Source organism: Dermacentor variabilis, chromosome 2, assembly GCF_050947875.1.
Source record: "Dermacentor variabilis isolate Ectoservices chromosome 2, ASM5094787v1, whole genome shotgun sequence".
Classification (NCBI taxonomy): Eukaryota; Metazoa; Arthropoda; class Arachnida; order Ixodida; family Ixodidae; genus Dermacentor; species Dermacentor variabilis.
In genome coordinates, this window is record NC_134569.1 from 151,584,900 (window position 1) to 151,607,304 (window position 22,405).

General features: G+C 46.5%; 1 protein-coding gene across 5 annotated transcripts in view; it reads right to left on the reverse strand.

Annotated features, from left to right (window-relative positions):
• Nucleotides 1–18,344, reverse strand: part of LOC142572858 (uncharacterized) — a 72,112-nt gene extending 53,768 nt beyond the window's left edge. For 3 of the 5 annotated variants that reach the window (XM_075682269.1, XM_075682270.1, XM_075682266.1), the window contains exons 1-5: nucleotides 18,141–18,344; nucleotides 17,486–17,606; nucleotides 17,061–17,165; nucleotides 13,384–13,716; nucleotides 1,106–1,234 (exon numbers count right to left, since the gene is read on the reverse strand). In XM_075682269.1, coding sequence (XP_075538384.1) covers nucleotides 1,106–1,234; nucleotides 13,384–13,716; nucleotides 17,061–17,165; nucleotides 17,486–17,561 — 643 coding nt within the window. In that variant the 5' untranslated portion in view covers nucleotides 17,562–17,606; nucleotides 18,141–18,344. Of the gene's footprint in view, nucleotides 1–1,105; nucleotides 1,235–13,383; nucleotides 13,717–17,060; nucleotides 17,166–17,485; nucleotides 17,898–18,140 lie in introns of those variants that run through there. The other 2 variants (XM_075682268.1, XM_075682267.1) reach the window with 2 other exon arrangements.
• Nucleotides 18,345–22,405: the final 4,061 nt, after the last annotated feature.

A 22,405-nucleotide genomic window follows, 5' to 3' on the forward strand; every position in this document is an offset into this window, starting at 1 on the left:
ACACCAAGTACAGTCGACTCTTGTTACAACGAACCTTGATGATCCGACAAAAAACGTCCGTTTTATCCGAAATGCCTCACTTCCAAAACTTTTTTCGCGATATCTAGCAACTTTATTGCAAAGAGTAAGTGACAAAGGTCCAAAGTAAAAAGCAAACAAAAGAGTCGCAGTTTAGCCCGAAAGGCAAAGCATCGATTGCGATAGCAAATTAAGCAAGATAATTAAGCGAGGCGGCAGCAGTGAGCGAGTTGACCTTCACGCTGTCTCTCGCTTCAATGTGAACTAAACGTAGAAAGCACAGCACATACGGAGCTACCGACCCTAGGTGCACTTTGTCCACATCGCAGATCGCTTTGAAAATACGGCAGCCGCGCCGTAAGCAGCAGCCGCCAGAGTTTGAAACCTACATGATAGGAGACTGCACGTTACCGGGCCCGCCTTCCTCCCTCGCACGATATTGAGCCACGATCATCGGCTGACCTTCGCAAGCCAGTTGCCAGCCCGTGTCGACACGGCAAAAGTATGTTTTATACTCCCGACTCTCAAAAAATTGCCGCTAATTTCGTCTGCTATAGCAGATAGTCCGTTATAGCACGATCCATTAAAAGCAAACTTCGTTGCAATAATAAAATAGGCGGACCAAACTAAGGCTGAAATATGGTCCATTATATCTGAATGTCTGTTGTATGCGGGTCTGTTGTAACGATCATAGACTGTATAAAGTTCAATTTTGGGAGTACTACCATACTACCGTTAGTCTCCAGTACTTTTCATGGGAACTGTGAAGGAACACTGGAACTTTCACAACTGTCACTCAAAACAATCCCTTGTTCAGAAAGTTCCAAGGAAGAAAGGTGGTTTTTCATTCTTGCAAAAAAGTGCTTATTCTTTGCTGTAAAAGCTTTGCAATCGAATTTGTGCGTTTTAATGGCTTTTTAAGCATTTGAAGTTATAAGTGCAATCCATTCAAACATTCTGAAAATAACTTGCAAGCGAGACCTTAATGGGCTCAGAAACACCAATTTGCTGTGGTTTTATCCACGTGTAATACATAAAGCTGTTTGGAACACTTAGAAGAGGTCCAAAGCAGGGTACCAGCCCTCACCTGTTTTTGCAGCAGCGGTTTCGCTTTCAGGTTCCTTGATAATAGCAAGACCTGGCAATTCAGGCTTCTTGGGAGTGCTAGGTCTAGCAAATGATTTTCCTCTGTTCTCAGGTGGTGGTGGAGTCACTGCTGTTAACCCAAGGCAATGAAAAATGCACATTTAACATCAACAGCGAGGAGGTCACTTCAAACATTGTTGCCACGTGTGTTCTACAGCCAACTCATAGCAACAAGCATTTAACAGCCAGCAGCTTAGAGCCCATTCTAAAATGTTTTGCCTGGACCAAGTACTATCTAGTTTAACAAGCTGCCTCCAAAGATGGAAAACTTGGCATGGCATGCGACTTGCTGTAGCTGAGTAGCCAAACAAGGCATAACTGTAGCTTCAGACTTATTATTGCACCTGAATAGAAGGCCTATAAGCTAGACACTATGATGATGACCCACAACTTTTGCCCCACCCTTACAATGTAAATTACAGATAGTCTCGAAAAAAAAAAAGATATATATTATAAAGGAGATTTATTGAGGCTTGTAATGACAGCCGGTTCTAGGATGCACCAAGCTCAGTCTCCTAGCTCGAGCCTCTGCCACACGCTTGATGCTGCTGACTCTGCGCTCATGTTCGTTATCTTCCTTATAATGGCCCCACGAAAATAAAGGAGCCATCCTGTCGACAGTTTTCTGAAAGGATGGTAGAATGGCGATACGGCTTGAGAAGCTGAACGTGAACGACTTCGCGGTTATGACGTCGCATGTCGGACTGCGGCGTTAGCAGCTCAACCAGGCAATTAACGCGTTCTTCAGAAGTTTTGAAGTGAGCCCAGGCGTGCGGTGTGGCACTAACAATCAGATGAGGGCACCCAGGAGAAAAGTGGGAGTCGAATTCTGGGCGTCATGAACGGATTTTTGATGGTTCAGGTCGTCCGAGGTGAATCGGCAGGCCAGCTGGCTACATTCTTCGGCGTGTCTGGCGGCTTCCGAGATCGGCCGGCATTCGGATGGGTCCGGATGGTAGGGCAGAATGGCGTTGACTGTGTGCGAAGGATTACGGCTGTAAAGAAGGTAAAAGGGTGAGAATCCGGTAGATGCCCGAGTCGCGGTGTTGTAGGCGTAGGTGACAAACGGAAGAACTAGGTCCCAATTAGAGTGATCAGGTTAGACATACATGGTGAGCAAGTCATCAAGAGTTCAATTAAAGCATTCCATGGTACCATTAGTCTGTGGGTGACAAGCACTGCATTTACGATAAACAATAGCACAGTAAGCAAGCAGTTGTTCGATGACTTCAGATAACAAGGCGCGGCCTCTGTCGCTTAAAAGTTCACGTAGACCTCCATGACGAAGGAGAAAACGGCGTAGTATGAAAGTGACGACCTCCTGCACTGTAGCATTTGGTAGAGCAGCAGTCTCCGCATAACGTGTTAAGTGGTCTACCGCAACAATTACGCACCTGTTGCCGGTAGGAGTCAACGGAAGTGGCCTGTAGAGATCTATGCCCACACGATCAAAGGGTCAGAATGGGCATTGTAAAGGCTGGAGTTCCCCGGCGGAGTTGTGCGGTGGCGCTTGGCGGCGCTGGCACTCATGACAAGAGTGGACGAAGTTTCGAATGAAGTTGCACATTCCCCACCAGTAATAGTGGTGTCGAAGTCTTTTGTAGGTCTTGAAGGCTCCCGCATGGCCACACTGAGGGTCGACATGGAACGAGGAGCAGAGCTCTGATCGAAAGATTCTCGGAATGACGAGTAACCAGGTGCGTCCCTCTGGAGCATAGTTGCGTCGATACAGTAGCTGGTCTTGAATCGCAAAATGATATATCACGCAATATGATCTTTGTCGTAGCGGTGAGCGAGAGCCAGTGTCGATGTCTTGCTCGACTGTCAATGCACGGCCAAGAGATGTTTGCGCAACATCGAAAGAACGGCGGAAGTGCTGAAGGATTGCGAGAAGTGGAGATCGCTGCGAATGTGTCAGATCTTCGGCGATGAATGGGCTGAACACACCAGTCCATGTTGAGTCAGGGCGGGAGAGGGAGAGACAGTTCATGGACGGCAGAATAAGGTACTTCGTCGAGGATGGAGACAATTCGTGTTAAATTAACCGACTTGATGTAACCAAGGCATTTGTGGCGGAGCTGTGATAGCGACGATGAAAGACGATTGTAAATAGGCATTGTGCTGACACCGGCGGCAAGGTCAAGAGCTGCAAAGGGCAAAGGAAGTGCTTTTCGGGTAACAAAGTGACGAGAGGGCATGACGAAGACCGTCCCATGGAATATAGTACTACACAAGACTGGTACAAATACTGAAGAGCACGGGTGAATACAGGTGTCTTCTTTCACAACAATTTTAGCAGCAGGATGAGCATCGACTGAGGCCAGGTCACCAAGGTGGGAAAGTTCAATCTCAGCCCGAGCGCAATTGACGATGGCATTGCAACATGAGAGAAAATCCCATCCTAGAATAACAGCGTGGGAGCACAATGAAAGAACTATGAACTCAATCGTCCATAAAACGTCCTGTGTGGTCACACGGGCAGTACAAGCAGTGGTAGGGCTAATGGGTTGAGCACTCGCCGTTCGAAGCGACAATCCAGACAGAGACGTCGTCACTTTACGAAGCGAACGGCAAAACCTGGCATCCATAACTGAAATAGCGGCACCGGTATCGACGAGGGCGACTGTAGCGACATCTTCGATAAACACATCAATGACATTGGCAGGTAAAGGAGGAGGACTTCGGCATGGTGACACTTGAGCATTTCTTGCCTCAGGAACTGCGTCCTCTAGTTTCCCTCTTCGTTAGACACTGGTTGTCGACACACAGGGGAAAGTGATCGGCGACGTGGGGAGGGTGACCAGAGGCGTTCGAAGCGAGGACGGCAAACAGTCTGGGAGCAAGCTGGTGATGGGTTGAAGAGTCCATAAGGCACATTTGGATAAGGCAGCCCCATTGGGCGCTCGTCAAACGCCATCAAACGCCTGCGATCGGCAGCGCCAGAACCTTGCGACATGACCGAGATACCTACATGCAAAGCATATAGGACGATTGTCCGGCGAACGCCACGGGTTAGCGACGGCAGTGGTGGCCCAGGGGACGGGAGGGGGAGGACGATGCACAGGCTGCTGCGGTGCAGGCACTGCGAGGGGCCATTGCAGCAACTGTAGCATAAGTGACTGGTGTAGCCATGGCATCCTGCTGGTGAATAGCTGGCAGTGCTTTTGCGACCTCTTCATGGATCACGTTACGGAGATGAGACAGCAAAGTGCTGGCAGACTCCTGAGTAACAGACAGGACACCAGAGATAGCTGTCGTACGGTTTATTCGCAGACGAAATCCTTGATTTGGGTTATCAGGGAGGCTTGTTCAGGGCCGGTGGTCAGGCTGCAGAGTGACGCCGCATTTGGTGTGGGATGTCACCTTGCCAAAGCTCGCCACTTACGTAATTCATCATAGCTCTGGCACAAGCTGATAACGTCGCAAACAGTGTGCGGGTCCTTGGCCAGAAGCATCTGAAACGCGCCATCAATTCCCTTCTTGACGTGCTTGATCTTTTCCGCTTCTGTCATGGCAGCATTCACGCTGCCTGCACAAATCGAGAACATCTTCTATATAGCTGGTGAATGGCTCACCCGTGTCCCTTGCGCGTGTACGCAAACACTGCCTGGCTCGGAGTTTCCTGATGGCGGGTCGGTCAAATACTTCTGTAATTGAAGTCTTGAACGCCGACCATGTTCGAATATCCCTCCCATGATTTCTGAACCAGAGACTGGCCACACCCGCAACATAGAATGATACGCAAGCCAGCTTGTCCGAGCCATTTCATTTGTTGTGAACGCTCACCCGTTCGTAGGACAACAGCCACTCTTCAACAACGTCGTCGGTTCCGCTGAAGATGGGAGGTTCCCGCTGGTGAACGGTGCCAGCGCAAGGGACCGGTGGCGATGAAAGAGTCTGCTGGTCGGTGTCCGGCATGGCAGAGGGTAGCGTCCGAGAACGGATAATATAATATTTGGGGTTTTACGTGCCAAAACCACTTTCTGATTATGAGGCACGCCGTAGTGGAGGACTCCGGAAATTTTGACCACCTGGGGTTCTTTAACGTGCACCTAAATCTAAGCACACGGGTGTTTTCGCATTTCGCCCCCATCGAAATGCGGCCGCCGTGGCCGGGATTCGATCCCGCGACCTCGTGCTCAGCAGCCCAACACGTCCGAGAACGGAGTTCCAGGATGGTAGAGTGGAACGTTACTCAGTGGCTCCACCACTTATAAAGAAGATTTATTGTGGTTTGTAACGACAGCCGGTTCTAGGATGCACCGAGCACAGTTCCCTAGCTCGAGCCTCTGCCACACGCCTGATGCTGCCGATGCTGCCAACTGTGCTCACGTTCGTTATCTTCCTTATAATATATATGTGTGATGCGAGCGGGAGGTTGCGGACGGAGACAAACATGGTCGCGCAAACAGTGCCTTTATTCTTCATCTTCCTCTTTCTCTTCTACCATTCATTCTAGGGACTGAATGGTACATGGTGTGGCCTATACTTGTTTCATGTCTGTTATTTGTCATGTTCTTTTGACCTCTGTCGATTTGTCGCAGCTGGTAGACATGTGCTGCTGCTCAGTTCAATGGTTGTTGGACTATCTTACTCGAAAACAGTCTGTATCCTTTGCATCGTATTGTGTGAAGTAAAACAAAGAACACGCAGACATTCTGTTTGTGTGTTTTATTATTTCTCTAAACTTCAATTCGTCAATTCAAGCAACAGATCACACAAATAACAGATGGTGCCTTGAATAATTCTCGAAGTCATGTGTCACCACGAGCGACGTCACACCGTGGACTCGAGTATGAAGGTGCAGGGACGCGAGTAGGTCATCCTCCAGCTTGGAGAGCGGCAGCAGCAAGGAGAAGAAAAAACGGCGTTTGGTTTGAAATTTCCTATCTATCCACGACGTGTAGCAATTTAATACTTTGCAGACATGATCGTTATCACACAATGTATACTCTGTGCTTGTCAGCTCAAAATGGCCAGACCTGGTGAGGGCCCCTTTAAAAAATTCCCATCTGCTGTCAATATGTGGCTGTTTACAGAGGAAGTACAGTTACAAAAAACGGCTGTAACTCTTGTTTTACGAAACTACCCCAAAACAAATTATATGACAATTAGCCCGTAAAATGACTACTATTACGCTGACTTTTATCTACTTTTAATAATTACGTAGTTCACAGGGAAGTTGTAAATATTGTGGAATTCCCGTCTGCTGTCAATACATGGGCTTCTACAGGAGGAAAATGGCCAGTCCCATGTTTGTCCGCTAGAATAAAACTAGTCCTTCCAAGTTTAATTCACCTAATTAACTAGGAAGTATGCTCAATCGCAAATTACAAATGTGTTTTGTTTCGTGCCCTCCTGTGACTGCGCTCCGGTCAAACCATATGGTCGCTCGCGTCCAGGCTCGGTTTAACAGCCACCTGCGTCATATACACACTGTTACCAACAGTGGGTGTTGTTTGTTGTGGTTACGTCATATGCACCTAGACGAGCTTATCGGCAGTCAGTGCTGCCAACGCTAGAGAAATGTCCTTAGATCTAGGAATATTGTGTGCTTTTCAGAGAAATAGGTAATTTTGACCAAACTTAGGGACACAATTTACTAAGAAAGCACTTCTGCGGCACCACAGCAACCGATACCTGAAACTGCTGCTGTGAAGGCGAATTTTACAGTGAAGCTGTTAAAAGTTCGCCAGGTTTCTCTTGACGTGCGCTACTTCGCCGAGCTGGGGGAGAGAGCTGAGAGAGTGTGAAAGCAGAGTATAAATACAGCATCGCGCAGCCTGGCGATGCAGCAATGGTGGGTGGAGCCTAGCTGGGGAGAAGGAGCAGTGCGCACACGAGCGAGGAACGCGGCCTGGATAAGTGCCTCTCCTGTGGCGCGCGATGCAAGGGGGTCAAGCGAGGAAGCAGGGGCATTCTTCTTTGGTGGCTGCTATACTCTGTTCCATACATAGCAGTCAATGCTGTGGAGCTGTAATTTGCGATTGAGCATACTTCCTAGTTAATTAGGTGAATTAAACTTGGAAGGACTAGTTTTATTCTAGCGGACAGACATGGGACTGGCCGTTTCCTTCCTGTAGAAGCCCATGTATTGACAGCAGACGGGAATTCCACAATATTTACAACTTCACTGTGAACTACGCAATTATTAAATGTAGATAAACGTCAGCGTAATATTAGTCATTTTATGGGCTAATTGTCATATAATTTGTTTCGGGGCAGTGGCTTCGTTCACACTTGGATATAGTTCACCAATTTTTTTACTACAATTGTGCGCAACTGTTTTTATATGGGCTCAGTATTGAATAAAACAAATTTCAACACTCACAAACAAACACACTGTGGTATGCAGCAGCTAGAGCATTTTGTAGATCATTTTTGTTCTTGTTCTTTTGGGATTTTTTATTTGCAACCCGTCGCGAGGAGCCTCACGAACATGCTCGCGCGAGCGAACGCTGTTGGCGCGCCGTGAAGCATAGACGGAACGCGCGAAGTGATAACTTTTCTTGACCGAACTTCTTGCGTAGCTTTCACAGCATTGACTGCTATATATGGAATGGAGTATAGGGTGCCTCGATGTCCTCCTTGCCTGCTGCTCCGTACAGAGTGGAGACAACCGCAGCGTCTACTACGGCGTTGGCAACGCGAATCGCGGACGCCATAGTGGACGCCTTTGGCAGACACCGCAGGAACATGTTGCTGGCGCTAGTGCGTCTTGTGTGCGGTTTGGCACTACTTTATTGGCCGTCCCCCAGCTCCACTAGTCTCTGGCGCTTGCAATAGCAGAGCCATGCATAATTTTTTTATTTCAGTGACCACAAATTACCATCTCATTACTGCGAAGCGTGACTTATAATTGCTCTGCAGTTTGGTGAACGCATCCTGACGAAGAAACTACAGAGTGTGGATGCCCTAGCTTGGCTGGTTACCAAAGCATTGATTTGAGCTTTTGCCGATTACAGTGCTGTTGTCCTGTGGATATCCGTGCATTGAAGGAAACTTCGATTTGTCACCTGCGAAACTTTCGCATGCCGCAACACTGAATGCAGCAAATATCGGCGCGAGTTGACAGTGTAAGAGTTGGGTTCGGATATGTCAAAAAGGGGTAACTGGCCCATGCCATCATCCGACTCATCCATGCTAAGGACGTTGTTGAAGGGAGGAACATGTTCTCGTCGAGAATGAGGAGTACTGGGTTTATTTGCAATATCTACATGAGGAGTTGAGAATGTTATATCTCAACAGTCTAGCATGACTGAACTGAAGCACATTGAGGAGCTGAAAAAGTCCACTTAAATCTCCTCTGTGCTCCCTAGATCCCTAGGCCTGAGAAATCTGCCATCCCACCTTGGTCCAATCAAAGCGTCCAAAGTCATCGAAGGACCTGGTTTGAGGGCGGGGGTTCGCACATTCGCTCCCACACCTTTTTTCACTGAACATACAGAAAGGAGGAGAGCTTTGTAGACAGGGATTACCACGCTTGACTCAAGCTAGCGCGTGTTGGTTCCTGGGATGACCCCGCAGTTAGCTGGAGCGTCTGTCAAACGACCGTGGCGGTTACCGGAGTCTATGATGAAATGCCTTAGAACACCCTTTTCCAGGAGTTTCTTGCTCCCATTGGCCCATGAAGACGACAGTGGACCATCAAACAATACTTGGTCTGACAAACGTGTCTCACCTTGGTGGCGCCGCAGGCCTGTCCATTGTTAGCTTCGCAAAGCAATTCAACACAGTGGGGCAGGAAAGACTAGAAGGTCAATACCCACGCTGGCCGATTCTAACAACGGATACATACTATACTGTCGAGTAGGACAAGTCAGTTTTGGCACTGAGCAGCAGACAAGTGCATGACAAACAAGAAAACTTAATCCACATCTTTTATGTCGGTGTCTTGAAGTGGCACACTGCATTGACACTGTTACATTCTGTAACGAGAGGTAGGGTACCCACCTTCCGCAGAATCCCAAAAAGGTCCCGTGAAAGTCTTGTTTTACGTATTGAGAAAAGTTTCTTGACTTGTTCACCGGTGAATTACTTCCATGCTAAGCTGTGTTCTTCAACTAACAACTTGCACAGCAACTTAATTTCAGCTTTAGTTCAGTAAAACTTTATTTCAAATCGAGATTAGAAATAAACTTAAACATAAATTTCAAGGTGTACTTATATAACAGCATATTTGTGTACAGAATTCACATTGGCAAACTGCACTGCAGTTAGTGAAAATCTAGGGAAATCTAGAGAATAATTAAAGCCAAGTTTGGAGAAAACTGGCTTCAGAGGCTGGCAACACTGTCGGCAGTTTCCACAAAGCTCTGGTATGGGCTGGACGCATGTTGAGCATACGGAGGAGGAAAAATGCACCCATGCAGAGTGACGGCGAGAGCAACAGCGCGCATATGCATATCGGCGACGTGAAGCAGCATAGGTGAATCGTGTGAGCATCGACGAGTCCATGTCGTCTAGCGGGTCCACCAACGAGTCCCACTGTATGCGCCTGAAGTTTGTCGACGGGAGCAGCAACGCGAATATCAGCAACAGCGCCGTGAAGCTGCTAAGGAACACTATAGCGAAGGCTTGGGTGAAGATGATCTATGGTGCATCCATGATGAACGAGACCTTGCAAGCATCCGAGAATGTAAGCGACAGCGTAGACAAAACGCCACTACTGAGATGCGTGCGGCAGATGCGGAGTGGAAGTGTAAAGCCCGCCATGTGGCTGGAGAAGAGGATGCGACTGATGCCATGGAGAGCGAAGACAATACACGAACTCACTTGAACATTTCACCGCCATCACGGCTCGGTTTCAGCGGGAGTTTGTGAACAATCTGTTCCAATACACATGCGACGTATGTGATTTCAGTCGGACTTGAGCGGACTCGACACCGTGTGCGACGAGACTCAGCGAGAGTGCGCGGTGAAGGCATTAGGATGGCGTTTGCCATCGGATCGCGTGTCTGGCACATGTGTGTGTGGCACATGCTGCGAATCTTTGTTCAATGGCGGCGTACCGCGCTTCACCACGGTCATTGGCCACACATACCCTCCGATTCACACACACTTCCCAAAACTGAATGTGGTCAAAGAAAGGCTGATAGCGCTTCGCCTGCCATTTATGGTGGTACATCGCTCAGTAACAACCAGTTCAGCATAAAGGGTCAAGTCGTCAATGTGCCTATCAATGTTCAAGACATGGTGAACTGTTTACCATGTCACATAGGAAACGATCTCGCCATAGACGTTCACATTAAACATCTTTTGACGAAGCCTACATACCGCCGAGGCCTAGTCAAGAAATTGAATATAAAGGCGTAGTTACAATATTTTGTGAATACGCCTTTGTACATATACCATAACATCACTATTGATGACCATGTAATGGCTACCATTCCGGAGCATGATAAGGACGATGGTGATGACGATGAGGTTGAACATGAAGTAGAGGTGGAGGATGTCAGGGACCTGGTGCAGTGTACAGCAGCGATGAATGCGGTAGGACACACATTAGTCTACGACGACGAATGGGGTGCTTTGGCCAGGTTAGATGAAACATGCATTACCAAGCTATAGCCCCAGAGAGAACCAGGTGCCCATCTTTCCTCTATCATGAACACGCAGAGAAACTCATTTCCCCAGATCTATATCGGTCAGCCGCTTAACATAACGAGTGCGCACCCCATGCCGTTCACAAAGGCGACCAATGAGATTAGGCACTCCAATCGTCAAGGCGTTGAACCATGCCACGTCCTTTATATGGCCATGAAAGTCATTCATCATAACATGGTCAAGTGCATGGTGACATTAAGTGCAAACGCCAACACTGATCGCATTACCCGCAAACACAAAGAAGGCGACTTTCTGCAGGATGCCACCGATAACAATATGGTGTTCATGCAGGGTGTGCCAAACACAGTCAGTTACTGGATGGAGTGAAAGCGCTAGGTTTTCGCAGCGATTCGACAGATCGGGAAACCCACAGCTTTCCTCACATTATTGACGGCCGAAGTTCACTGGCCATGCCTCCTCGAGCTACTGGAGCGTATCCATGTTCGCAGCGACGAATCATTGCAGCGTGCAATTGACAACCTGCGGCTTGTGGACAGAGTGGACGTTTGCAATAACAGCCCCATGACTTGTGCTGTGTATAGCAACAAACTATTTAGAGTCATCTTCAACATACTGCGGGACACATGCCTCTCTCCGTTTGGACAGTATCAAGTGATAGACTTCTTTTCAAGAATTCTACCAATGAAAATCAAAAGTGCAAGGAAAAGTATAGTTTCAACAACGAAAGAGAGTCGAAGTGTAGCACGAGACAGAGTTCCGCGAGAGAAACGGCAGAGAGACGGTGCACTTGTAGTTCAAGTTTGATGTGCAGCACGTTGGCCAGATGGCACAACTCAAAAGATGTCAAAAGATGTATTCGTTGTCTGTGTCCTTTAACAACAACAACAACAACAATAATACACACAGATGCCTCGATTCAGATAAAGCACACCACAACTTCGCTGCTAGTCCTTCAGCCACCTCGCTCATAGAAAGCATAGCATAACAATGGCTGGACCTATTTTGATTCAGTTTATTTTGCTGTGAGCCTTAAACTGTGCTGTGCATCAATACATTCTTGAAATGTTTATCTTTCCATTAGTTCATTATTTCAGAATAACTACATGGCTCTGTGCAGTGAAACACCGTCACATGAATCTCATGTTGAGCAAAAAACTATTAGAGCACTAAAAAAAAATCTAACACTTTCTATGTAGATTACACATTTGGGCAAACATACAAAGCATTCCCAGTTCCCTAACTTCTTTCGTTACTGTGCCAGGCTTTCCACATTCAAGAAACTTGTAAATTCTTATAAAACAAATACTAATGAAGATATGTTAATGAAATTTTAGACTTTTCTCTTTATTGCAATGCATGTGTCAAATTGCAGCCCTTTCTGCAAGAAACAAAAATTTATTTCTCATTCCCTCCTCCCCTTTTAAACACTTGAAAAATTTTTTTCCAGCTCAACAGGATGTCGTTTCAAATTATTTAAGTAAACTACACTAAGCAAGCTATAGCATCGAGAGTACGCATTTCTCAGTCGAATTAGTTCTGGCAAATGCCTTCAGTGACAAATGGCATTAAGGTGAATGCCATTTGGTTGGCGTGTGTGGCACCGCTCAAGTGACATTAAATCTTAAGTCATTAGGAAGTTATTGCCATTTTCTGTGCCCATATAGTATGGGTGTTATAGAATCTCAAACTGGCTCACTCTCAAGCCTTGCAATGAATAGATCGTGTTTCCGTGATGTTCTATGACACAGCTTGGAGATCTACAAGGTAACGTAGTAGTGTTAGTCAGGGCCCCCAAAACAGAAACCGTAATGTTTGCCTTCCCATTGCTTCAGGCTATGTTTATTACTGTTGCATCACTGGTTTCTTGGGGAAACCTTGTTGTGATGGCAATTTCGTGCAACCTACAGAATGAACTGCATGGATTCAGAAGGATCAGCCTTACTTGCTCAGAAATTTCTCACCGGTGCTGGCAGCTACGGCAAGGCTGGTGCACAGGATTTTAGCCTGGCACTCCTGCCATAATACCCAACAAGTGTTTTTCTAGCAAATACCGTCTGCTCCTACAATATTTCTGGCCTATTGCCCTTTTTATTGCCTTTTATATTGCCCTTTTCAGACGAAAATTTCTGGTGGTAATTCAAGACAAGGTACGCGACAATCGGTATTTTATGCAAGACAACTACATAGATTTTTTTTGCTATCATGTCACTGCACGCCAACTTGCTTTAAGAGACCCCACTCGCCCACGCAAACACCCAAACCCACCCGAACATGCAGCGGAAACATCCCTAGCTGTTTTAGTCTACAGCAGAGCAAGAAACTGGACCAGTTGACAGACATTATAGCGCGAAATTGGACCACATTATAGCAAAAAGTGAACTACAAAAAAGACAGGACAAGCTCTGTTCAGTAAAGCAGTATAACTATACATGAATGTAGAACCGCAGCACTATATACACTTCCAATTATTCAAGTAAGTCGAGCTGACGCTATATTTTTACTAAGGAACTGTTGTACATCAAAATTTGCACACTGGAGTGAAAGATGATGTGATGAAACCGCAATACCTACAGATAAGCAAAGCGCAAACAGCAGCACACCCTGAAAACTCCTTGCCAGCAACTAAGCCATCCCATGCATGCATCTACTAACCTGCACTCAGCTCCTCTGCTGACAGGGCCGACAACTTGGCGGCAGCATTCAGGCGAGGACCATCAGTTCTTATAGAGTGTGACCGTCCCACGTTCAATGTGGAGAAGGACTGCTTGAGAGGGGGTCTCGAAATCGGTCTCTTGAGAGGAAGGGTGCCCCGGCCACTGTTGCCCCCAGACTTGGAGATCGCACTCTCAAATAGGGCAGCCCTTGCCGCCACTGACATTGTGACAACTGATTGGTCAGTGCCAGTGCCATTGGGTGTGTGTCCTTTTGCTTCCCCCAGGGCAGCCACCTTAGGGAGCTCTGCTTTTGGGTGTTCACCTCGTGGCACTATATAGGTAACACACAAACAAACATACACACATTATAGGTGCAGCAAATGCAAACTTGAATAAAACTGTGTCAACGCCTACACGACCAGTGAGTATGAAACTGAAGAATTAAAATTTAAGTTAGCTAGCACAGATTCATTTTGGTGTCTTAGGCACCAAGCAGAAAATGCAATTCCATCCTCTTGTATTGTGTTCTGCATGCCTGTCAATCTGCAAGCTTTAAAATACGTAAAATATCGCTCGTTGAAAAGGGGGAGAGAGGGCATAGCACAAATATTTTTGTAAACACTTGCCCTGAGCCCTAGCATTTTTAGGGATACGTATGCACTTTATTAAAGATGAGTTAACTTCTGACGCCGCACAGCAAATAGTGATAATTGTATTCAGATCATAGTGACTTTTTCGGCAACTGTTTCAAGAACTAGTCTGTACAAACTTCTTTCACCGTGCATCAGAAAACTTATATACCTATGGGGACCTATGCAAAAGACATTTTTGTGACCATAATTTATTTTTCACATAACTTTATGGAACATTCGTAAAATCCTAAAACATGCCCAAGTATGCAAAGTTCATGAAAGCTTAGGAGAGTTGGCAGGTATGGTTCTGCTTGGCACCAATGACACCACGAGCAGCTTGAAACTGGTGTTTGCACTGACATGTATTGCAGCCAATGACAGTGTGAAACAACCAAAAAGGAAACTTAAGTGAGGGCTGGTTTTACATAAACAGAAAATTGAAGGCCAACTGCCTCGAAAAGTGAATCTTCAATCCAATAACTCCCTTTGACTATCTACTATGGGCTACTTCCACCAAGCACGGGGTGGCAATTGGGGGGTACTAGGACAACCAACTTTCACAGGTCTAAATATTGTAAAAAAAAGAAGGGGGGCGGGAGGCAGGGAGCAGTGGGTCTGCCTGTCTGTCAATGCTCCCATGATGCACATGCAAAGCCTCCTTTGAGTAACTGGAATAGATTACTTGTAGCTGGCTTGTACAATCACACTAATTGAATGGTACAAAAACAATGGCAATCTGCACTAGCTGCTCCAACAGAAAGCCCAGCTCTTCATGGCACATGCACAAACCATGGCCACTCAACACACATGAACACAGAGCCGCAGTCTTCAAATGTTAGTGCTTGTTTCTTTTCCCTTTATATTTTGGTGTCGGAATCTGATGATTGCACCACAAGCATCTTAGCATTTCTGAAGGGCATAAATTGTTTTGGGACATTCCACACCAAATGCACCAGACATTGAACTCGATCATCTCAAACTTCTTTTTGAAAAATTATGATTTATCTCGTTTATAGTGAGAAGTGGCTCCTTCTGTAGCATACTTCCAGCCAAAAAAAATTTCTTCAGTTTCTGGCCGCCTAATTCGTTTTTGCAGATGCAGCAAAAATGTCACTTAAGAAAAAAATTTTTACAGTATATGGCTTGGGCATTTCCGTTGTCAGTGAACAACCCGCGAACTAGCTCATTGGCGTCCTTTGGTGTAAACGCGATCGTGCCACTGCTCACGCGTTCGTCGACGTCTCCTTCCACAGCTGGCTCCATTGCCGCTCCTTTCTTAACTGGTTATAAGCCATTCATTGGCAAGAGGAAACTATTGCCACCATCATCATCAACTATCATTATCAGCAACTATCATCCTGAGGAATGGCTCGAGCATCCTCATCTTCCACAGCTGGCTTTGTTGCTGCTCACCATTCCACCATAGAATTTTATTTCTCCTCTTTCGTAATTGGGAAGTCCGCATTGGAAACATTTTTCTTTTCTTTTTTTTAGAGTGGTATGAACAATTGCTTAAAGGGGCATAAGCCATTCATTGCCCTACGCGACAGATGCATTTAGTAACAGAGTTAATACGACAATGTGTGCGCATACCTATCGTCCCTATGACCACTGATCAGGGCAGTGAACACGTTTGTACTTTTGTTCAAAATTTTATGTCACCTTTGTCTCGTGTGCTAAACAGCTTCGCTGGTCTTCCACCGTCACAGAGTAGAATAGCTTACCATTTTTTATTCCAATTTTATTTTTATTGGTATCAAAGTTTCTTGAATGGTTGAGAAGGCATTGTTTGTAAAGATTACATTTGCTGTATGATTTATGTTTAACTTTTTATGTGTTTACACCGACTATAAAAAGTAGAAAAATTAACAAGGTTTGGACTTTTCCACAACCCTTTCTGTTATCTATCAATTTCAAGACATTTTTCTGTTAGGTACAATGTAACCAAGTGGCCACAAAATATTGCATGGCTCGAAAACAAAGGAAAGTCTATGAAGAGCCATATAAGGTTTCTCTCTCTAGCAATTAGTCATGTAGAACCTTGACTCAGTGTGCAAAACAGATTACTACAGTGTGCAGGAGACCCACGGTATTGCCCACGCCTGACACAACACACTTCAGGTAACTCTATTGCTGTCAAGGGAGAATTCAAAGAGAAAAAAACCTACAACAAAGAAAAAAGCTACTATTATTAGCAGATACATCCACAGCAATTTGTTGCACTTGGTCATGGCAATTTCTTCTGCAATTTTCACCTAATTAAGATATTCACAATGATCAAGAGCATAGTAACTGTTTGTATCGCTTTCAAAATCTGACAAGATTGCTATCGTGAACAAGGTGATCACTCGCCAATTTGAATGTGTTGCATGCATGCCATCTAAACTTTTCACAAATGGCACAAAGAATCAAAAGACAGTTAGGCCAACACTAAGTCCCCATGACACATACCTCATTGCATAGTGTACAAAAATTATCTTTGCTAAGATTACACAACATTTTCATATAAAATGCTGACATATGGCCTTCAGTTCTGTTCACAACAGCTGTGCCTTGGTCGTGAGTAGCTAGATTGCAAGGTAATCAAGTTATAAAGGTGTCACATGGCACACTTTTGATCATGATCAAGCCTGATCTGAATCAAGCCTGATCTGAATCAAATTTCTCGGTCTCAATCAGCTCCTTTGAGCAAACTGCGCGAGGGAGCTAACTGCAGCTGAGAATTTTGATCCGGATCGAGCTTGATCGTGACCAAAAGTGGTCGTACGACACCGCTATTATAGCTACTCACTTGTCATTTAAGGCATAAAATACAAAAAAAAGGATATTGCTCTTCCAATTATTTTCCAGCACAGCAATTTCATAATGGGTATAATGTTATCAAATGCTGATCTCGTGAGCATGACACAAAATTGCCAACCAAAAAAATAGTCATGCTTCCATGTTCAGCTCCCCAGTTCAGTGCACCCGTGCTGCTGCAGTTCACACAGGGCACGTTACAAAGACGCATTTCAAATTGTAAATGTGGTAGCATGATACTCACTCTGCTCAACTGAAGGCATGGGCGCGTCGTTCTCTTTATCCTTATCAGTTTCCAGGCTCTCTCCCAGGTCTACTGCACAGATCTTCTTGAAGATAGTACTGCTGTCTAAAGTAAACAGAAAAATAACGCAATCTCTTGACCAAAGCTACAGGGTGACAAGCAGTCTATAAGCGCAAGTTATACCAATTTGCCCATATGCACGCAATTAAAGATTACAGAACGGACGATCTTCGGCAAATACCAGGTCAGAAAGTTGTCGCGGCTGATCATGTAGGCTACGTTGTAATCACAGACAATAGTCAACAAGCGTCCAAGGACAACGAGTAAAAATAATTCGCGAGAATGCTGCGAAAGCAATAGCACATTGCAGTTCGTGCGATGTGTATGCGGCAGGGACAGAATCAAAACAAAAACAGTGTTCTCACCGGAACGAGCGGAAGCTTCTGATGTGGCCACGTCCTGTATCTTGCGTTTTGCAGACCGTGGAGACGACGGCGGCATCTTGTTAGGCGTCTTCTGGCGCACCTTCACACGAGTGAAGAGACTCTGCAAGGACCGCTGCAGTTGGCTTCCTCAACGTACAAGTAGCTCGCAAACACAGAATACACATGTCTCGCAGATAGAAATCGCGATTAGCGCTAGAAAACTAACGCGCCCACTGAAACAGCAACGAGGAACTAGCGCTAGGGTGAGTCAGCTTCACAGAAAAGCGTCGATGGGATTCGAATGTCACCGTAAGAATACAAAGCGGCAACGGAAACAAGCCCAAGACCGCCGCCCCTCGCGCTCTCCGAACCACTGAGCGGCCGCGAAACGCGATGGGCGTCATCCGACTAACTCACTGCACATCATCAAGTTTCAAGATGACAGCCGCGTAAACAAGCGACGCTGCGCCGACAGCGACGACGTGCAACCGGCTGCCGGCACAAGAAACCGAATTCACGTACACAATTAGGTAGTTCCTTGTAGTACGTAAAGCAAGTAGTAAAACATGCGACGAAGAACTAATTTTCAGAGCTACGACAATCAAGAAACTCGCGCACAACTCGGGAAAATGACACGGGCCGCCCAGAAACATACCTGCGCCGCTGCTTCTAGTTCCTCAATCTTGGCGGCTGTGCGGTATCCTCGCACGGAAAAAAGTATGGTTAAAGAAAACTCCCACGCGCAGCCGAAATTTGAAACGGCGACGAGCACACGGGATCAGATAAGGGCGAGTACAGGCCGTTTGAACTGTTTAAACATCCCGGCGGTCCCGGTCATGAGGGTTTGTCCGGCACTTATCGGAGGAAATTTGAGTGGAACGAACGGTGCTACGGTGCTCTCCCTCTGAGGCGCTGCGTGTGGAAAAAGCTTGCGAGGGCGCTGCGAGCGAACTGTATTGGGATGGAGCCGCGCTTCGCGGCACATTCAATGTAATTTCGCTGCGGGCGTTGAGACCGATTGTGTGCGTACGCTCTTCTAATGGCGCTTTATCTCAAGTGCAAATTTCTATTGACCCCATGTTGCTAAGTATACATATTTGAGGCATGGGTTGTAAGACATGGCGTCTTCTATTTTGATGTTGTTATCAAGTGTGTCGTCTGCTAGCGAGCGGGCTTTGGTTGCGCGGACGCCAGCGGACGCCCTGTTTTTCTCGCAGAAAGCATGTGCAGTAAATTTTTTTATGGTTTTCCTTGCTTTGCTGCGCCCGCGACTCTTGTCGACCGGTACCAATTGTAGTTTTAGTCAGGTGAACTGCTATATTTAACATTGTCTTCTCAAAGTAACACGTAATTTTTGCCACAAAAGCCGCCCATCTGCAACATGTAGCTCCGTAAGAAAAATTGATATCGTGTCATTTTACGCGCGCTTCTTGTTGGTGGAATATTGATCGGGAACAGTGATCAAATAAAACAATACTATATAGTGAAATAAATCAGGTTTATTAACTGCGTGGTGCGAAGAGATGCAGAGATGATCAATGCATATCTAGGTAAATCCATAGGGGTACACAGACGTACACATATATGCACAACATATATGTAAGGGAGGAATTGTCAAATATTGTAAATACACGAATTGAAAAAGTGAGATATCCCGACCAGAATAAACGTGTTTCTTTTAAATGCTGCACGAGCCCCAGGTGAACCAATCGAGCTTTCCGAAAAATATGGAATCAAGGTAATTATTGGACGTTAATATGAACAGTAGTGTTAGGGAAAGACATTGCTTATATACTCAGTCTGAATCGGGGAGACCGGAAAGTCTTTGCCAACGTAATCTCCGTGGCTTGTTTAACGATCTCCTTCAACGTGCCAGCAGGTGAAATGAAGTACAAACATATGTAGTCTAATCGAATGGTGTTTGCTACTCAGATTGTATTCGACTTCAGACTTCACTATAAAAATTATCGCATAGCCGTCTCCGTTCGAATATAACGCATAACGTACAGCACTTACCCGCCGCGGTTGCTTAGTGGCTATGGTGTTGGATTGCTAAGCGCGAGGTCGCAGGAACGAATCCCGGCCACGGCGGCCATATTTCGATAGTGGAGAAATGTGAGAACTCCCGTGTATTTAGATTTAAGTGCACGTTAAAGAACCCCAGGAGGTCGAAATTTCCGGCGTCCCCCACTACGTAATGCCTTATGGCGGTTTTGGCACGTAAAACCCCATAATTTAATTCGAATAACAGCACTTCTGAAATCTCGAAGGTGAGGGGCCGATATGCAAGTGAGGACTTTTATTTCGGATGATTGTGGTGCGGCTGTTTACGCAGAGGCGCACCAGCTCCTCAGAAAATTAACGCACGTGTGTTAATCGGCTCTGCTGAACAAGTTCCTATAGCTGCCATTCAATATAAACGGCCTGTTTTCGGGAAGTCTGTAAATCTGTTAAGTTGATTCAGGCTAGGAAAACATTTTTTGACAGTATCATCATGTTTTCAACCCACTAAAACTGTGTGCCCAATGTGGTACCACACTTCAACGAACACAGCAGATCTACAAATATCTCTACGTGTATGTGAGGCATGCGCCGTTTCATTAATTGCTTCAGTATTGTTCTTATGAAAGCGCACCGGATAAATGAAAGCAGCAGCTTATAATACAGAAGCTGCTGCGGACGTACAGTTGGGAATGATATGAGATAAGCGCAACACGTTTTTCTCAGAAATCAGGCTCGAGAATTATTTCTTTCGTTTACACACCTGAAAAAAGGCAAAGGACGCAGCTACCTCCTTTTTTCTTGTATATATTAATTTTAAAAATTTCTGGCGTTTTAAGTCTGGTGATATGATTATGAAGAATCCTGTTCAGTTCTAAACCTAAAGAGAAGTACACGAGTGTTCCTCCATTTCGTTCCATCGAATTCCACGACCTAGTTTGAACCCGTACGTGAACTCGAGCTTAACAAAGCAACGTCATGGATGTCCACTATGTAGGCACTAATTAGGCAACAGCGTCGCTTCTCTTTTTTCGTTGTTGTTAAGCATGCATGGACTGGACAAAAAATTTCACACGGCTTACGGGCCAAAGATTAGCATATATAATGGCTACCTACAGCTGTTTTCGGCACCCTAGGTCCGACCGCGATAGAAGAACAATTACTCGATCCACATTCGGCTACGCGAGGAAGACGGAAACATGAATGGAATGTTGCACTGCAGCCTTTTTATTGCAATTATATGGACACTCCAGGCGGATTTCTGCCGTCGCCGTGAGGTTCCGTGTGAGTGAAAGCGTGTGAGGCAGAGCTGCCGAATGCGGTTCAATCTCTAGAAGAGTTGACTGTTGGGCTAGTTGGTCGTCCATATTTGAAGAGGTAGCTTAGCGCAAATAAAACCGCTTGTGAGCGCTTGTCCTTGTCTGTCTTCCTTGTGTCCGTGGTTTTATTTGCGCTAAACTACCTCTTCAAATGCGGTTCAATCTCGCGTGCGCGAGCGATGAACGCGGCCCGGATGCGTGCCCTCTCCTGTGGCGCGCGAGGCAGGGGGGGAGTGGTGAGGCGAGGGAGGAGAGGCGTTCTTCTCCGGTAGTAATAGCAGAAAACATTTATTCACAAAAGAGGAAAGAAATACGGAGAAAAAAATGTACAGTGAGTGGAGTCTTGAGTCTTCATTTCAAAACTCCAGTGGCCTTGGCTGCTGCTCTCGCCTGGATTACCAGTCCGCGCTGAGTCTCTAGGTCTGAGCTGGACAGGGTGGCCTCCCACTGCTTCTCTGGTGTTAGGGTTGGCGTCTGACACCACGTGGCGAGAGGGCATTCACCCTACCCCTGAGCCGGAGCCCACGAGCGACCTCATCCCCGTCGCCTCTTATGGTCGTGGCATCGTGTGTGCTTACCTCATCCCCTTCACCCCCCCCCCTGAGCCGGAGCCCACGGGGGCCCTCTCTCCGTGCCTGTCACGTGTCATTCGACGGAAGCAAGATCCCGCCCATAACTTGTAGAGAGCCTATTTAAGGGGCTCCGAAATGTACTTTGAGAGACTTCATACTTGAGACTTCATACTTGAGACTTCATACTTGAGACTTCATACTTCATGCTTTTCTTGTTTTCTTTCAACTACCTTTGAATAAACAGTGCAAGTTTCGCACTAGCAAATCGTCTCGCCCCTGCTTGGTCGCCATGATCTACCGGATGCCTGCAGCCCGCCGACAACGCCACGCTACCCAATAAGTAATGTCGGTCGAGCTTCGATAGGCAGGCGTCGCTACTTCTAGGCAGCAGTACGGTACGCTACCCTGGAGTACGCAACACCGGCTGTTGTGTTTGTATGTCTGGCGGTTTGGGGCCCGTACGCCCCCACGTGACGTGGTAGGCAGTGGGCTGTTCGTTACACTAGGGGCATGAGTCTTTGTAGTGTTCTGAGAAGATGGTGTATTTGTGTAAGTTGGGGAAAGTCTTGGTCTGGAGCTGTCTCCAGTCCCGCGCTTCCTGTGAGTTTAGCCCCTTGTGTGGTGGGGGGCAAAGCTGTCGTTGTTTGCGCAGGTATTGAACTTTCGCGCCGTAAGCCGCGGCGACGGGGCGGGTGGTTGTGGAATCGAGGATTGTGGCCGCTCGGTTTGTGTGCCCTCGAGCTAGCCTGTCCGCGACCTCGTTATATCGTCCAGCCCCGAGTGTCCCGGGGCCTACGTAATCTGGTGTTTGAGTGATGAATTTGTAGCCAATGGATTATTCGTGAATCTAGCTAATTTTTGAAGTATTCTGCCTGCTAAAAGGAGCCGACATGCCGCTTAAGCGGGATGTCGGCTCCTAATTGGGAGTCGGTTACTACTTGTAGCTCTCGGTCGGTCGCGTCCCCGTATTGAACAGCCAGCACGATCGCCGCCGCTTCCGCTTCCGTGACCGTACAGTGCGGAATGGA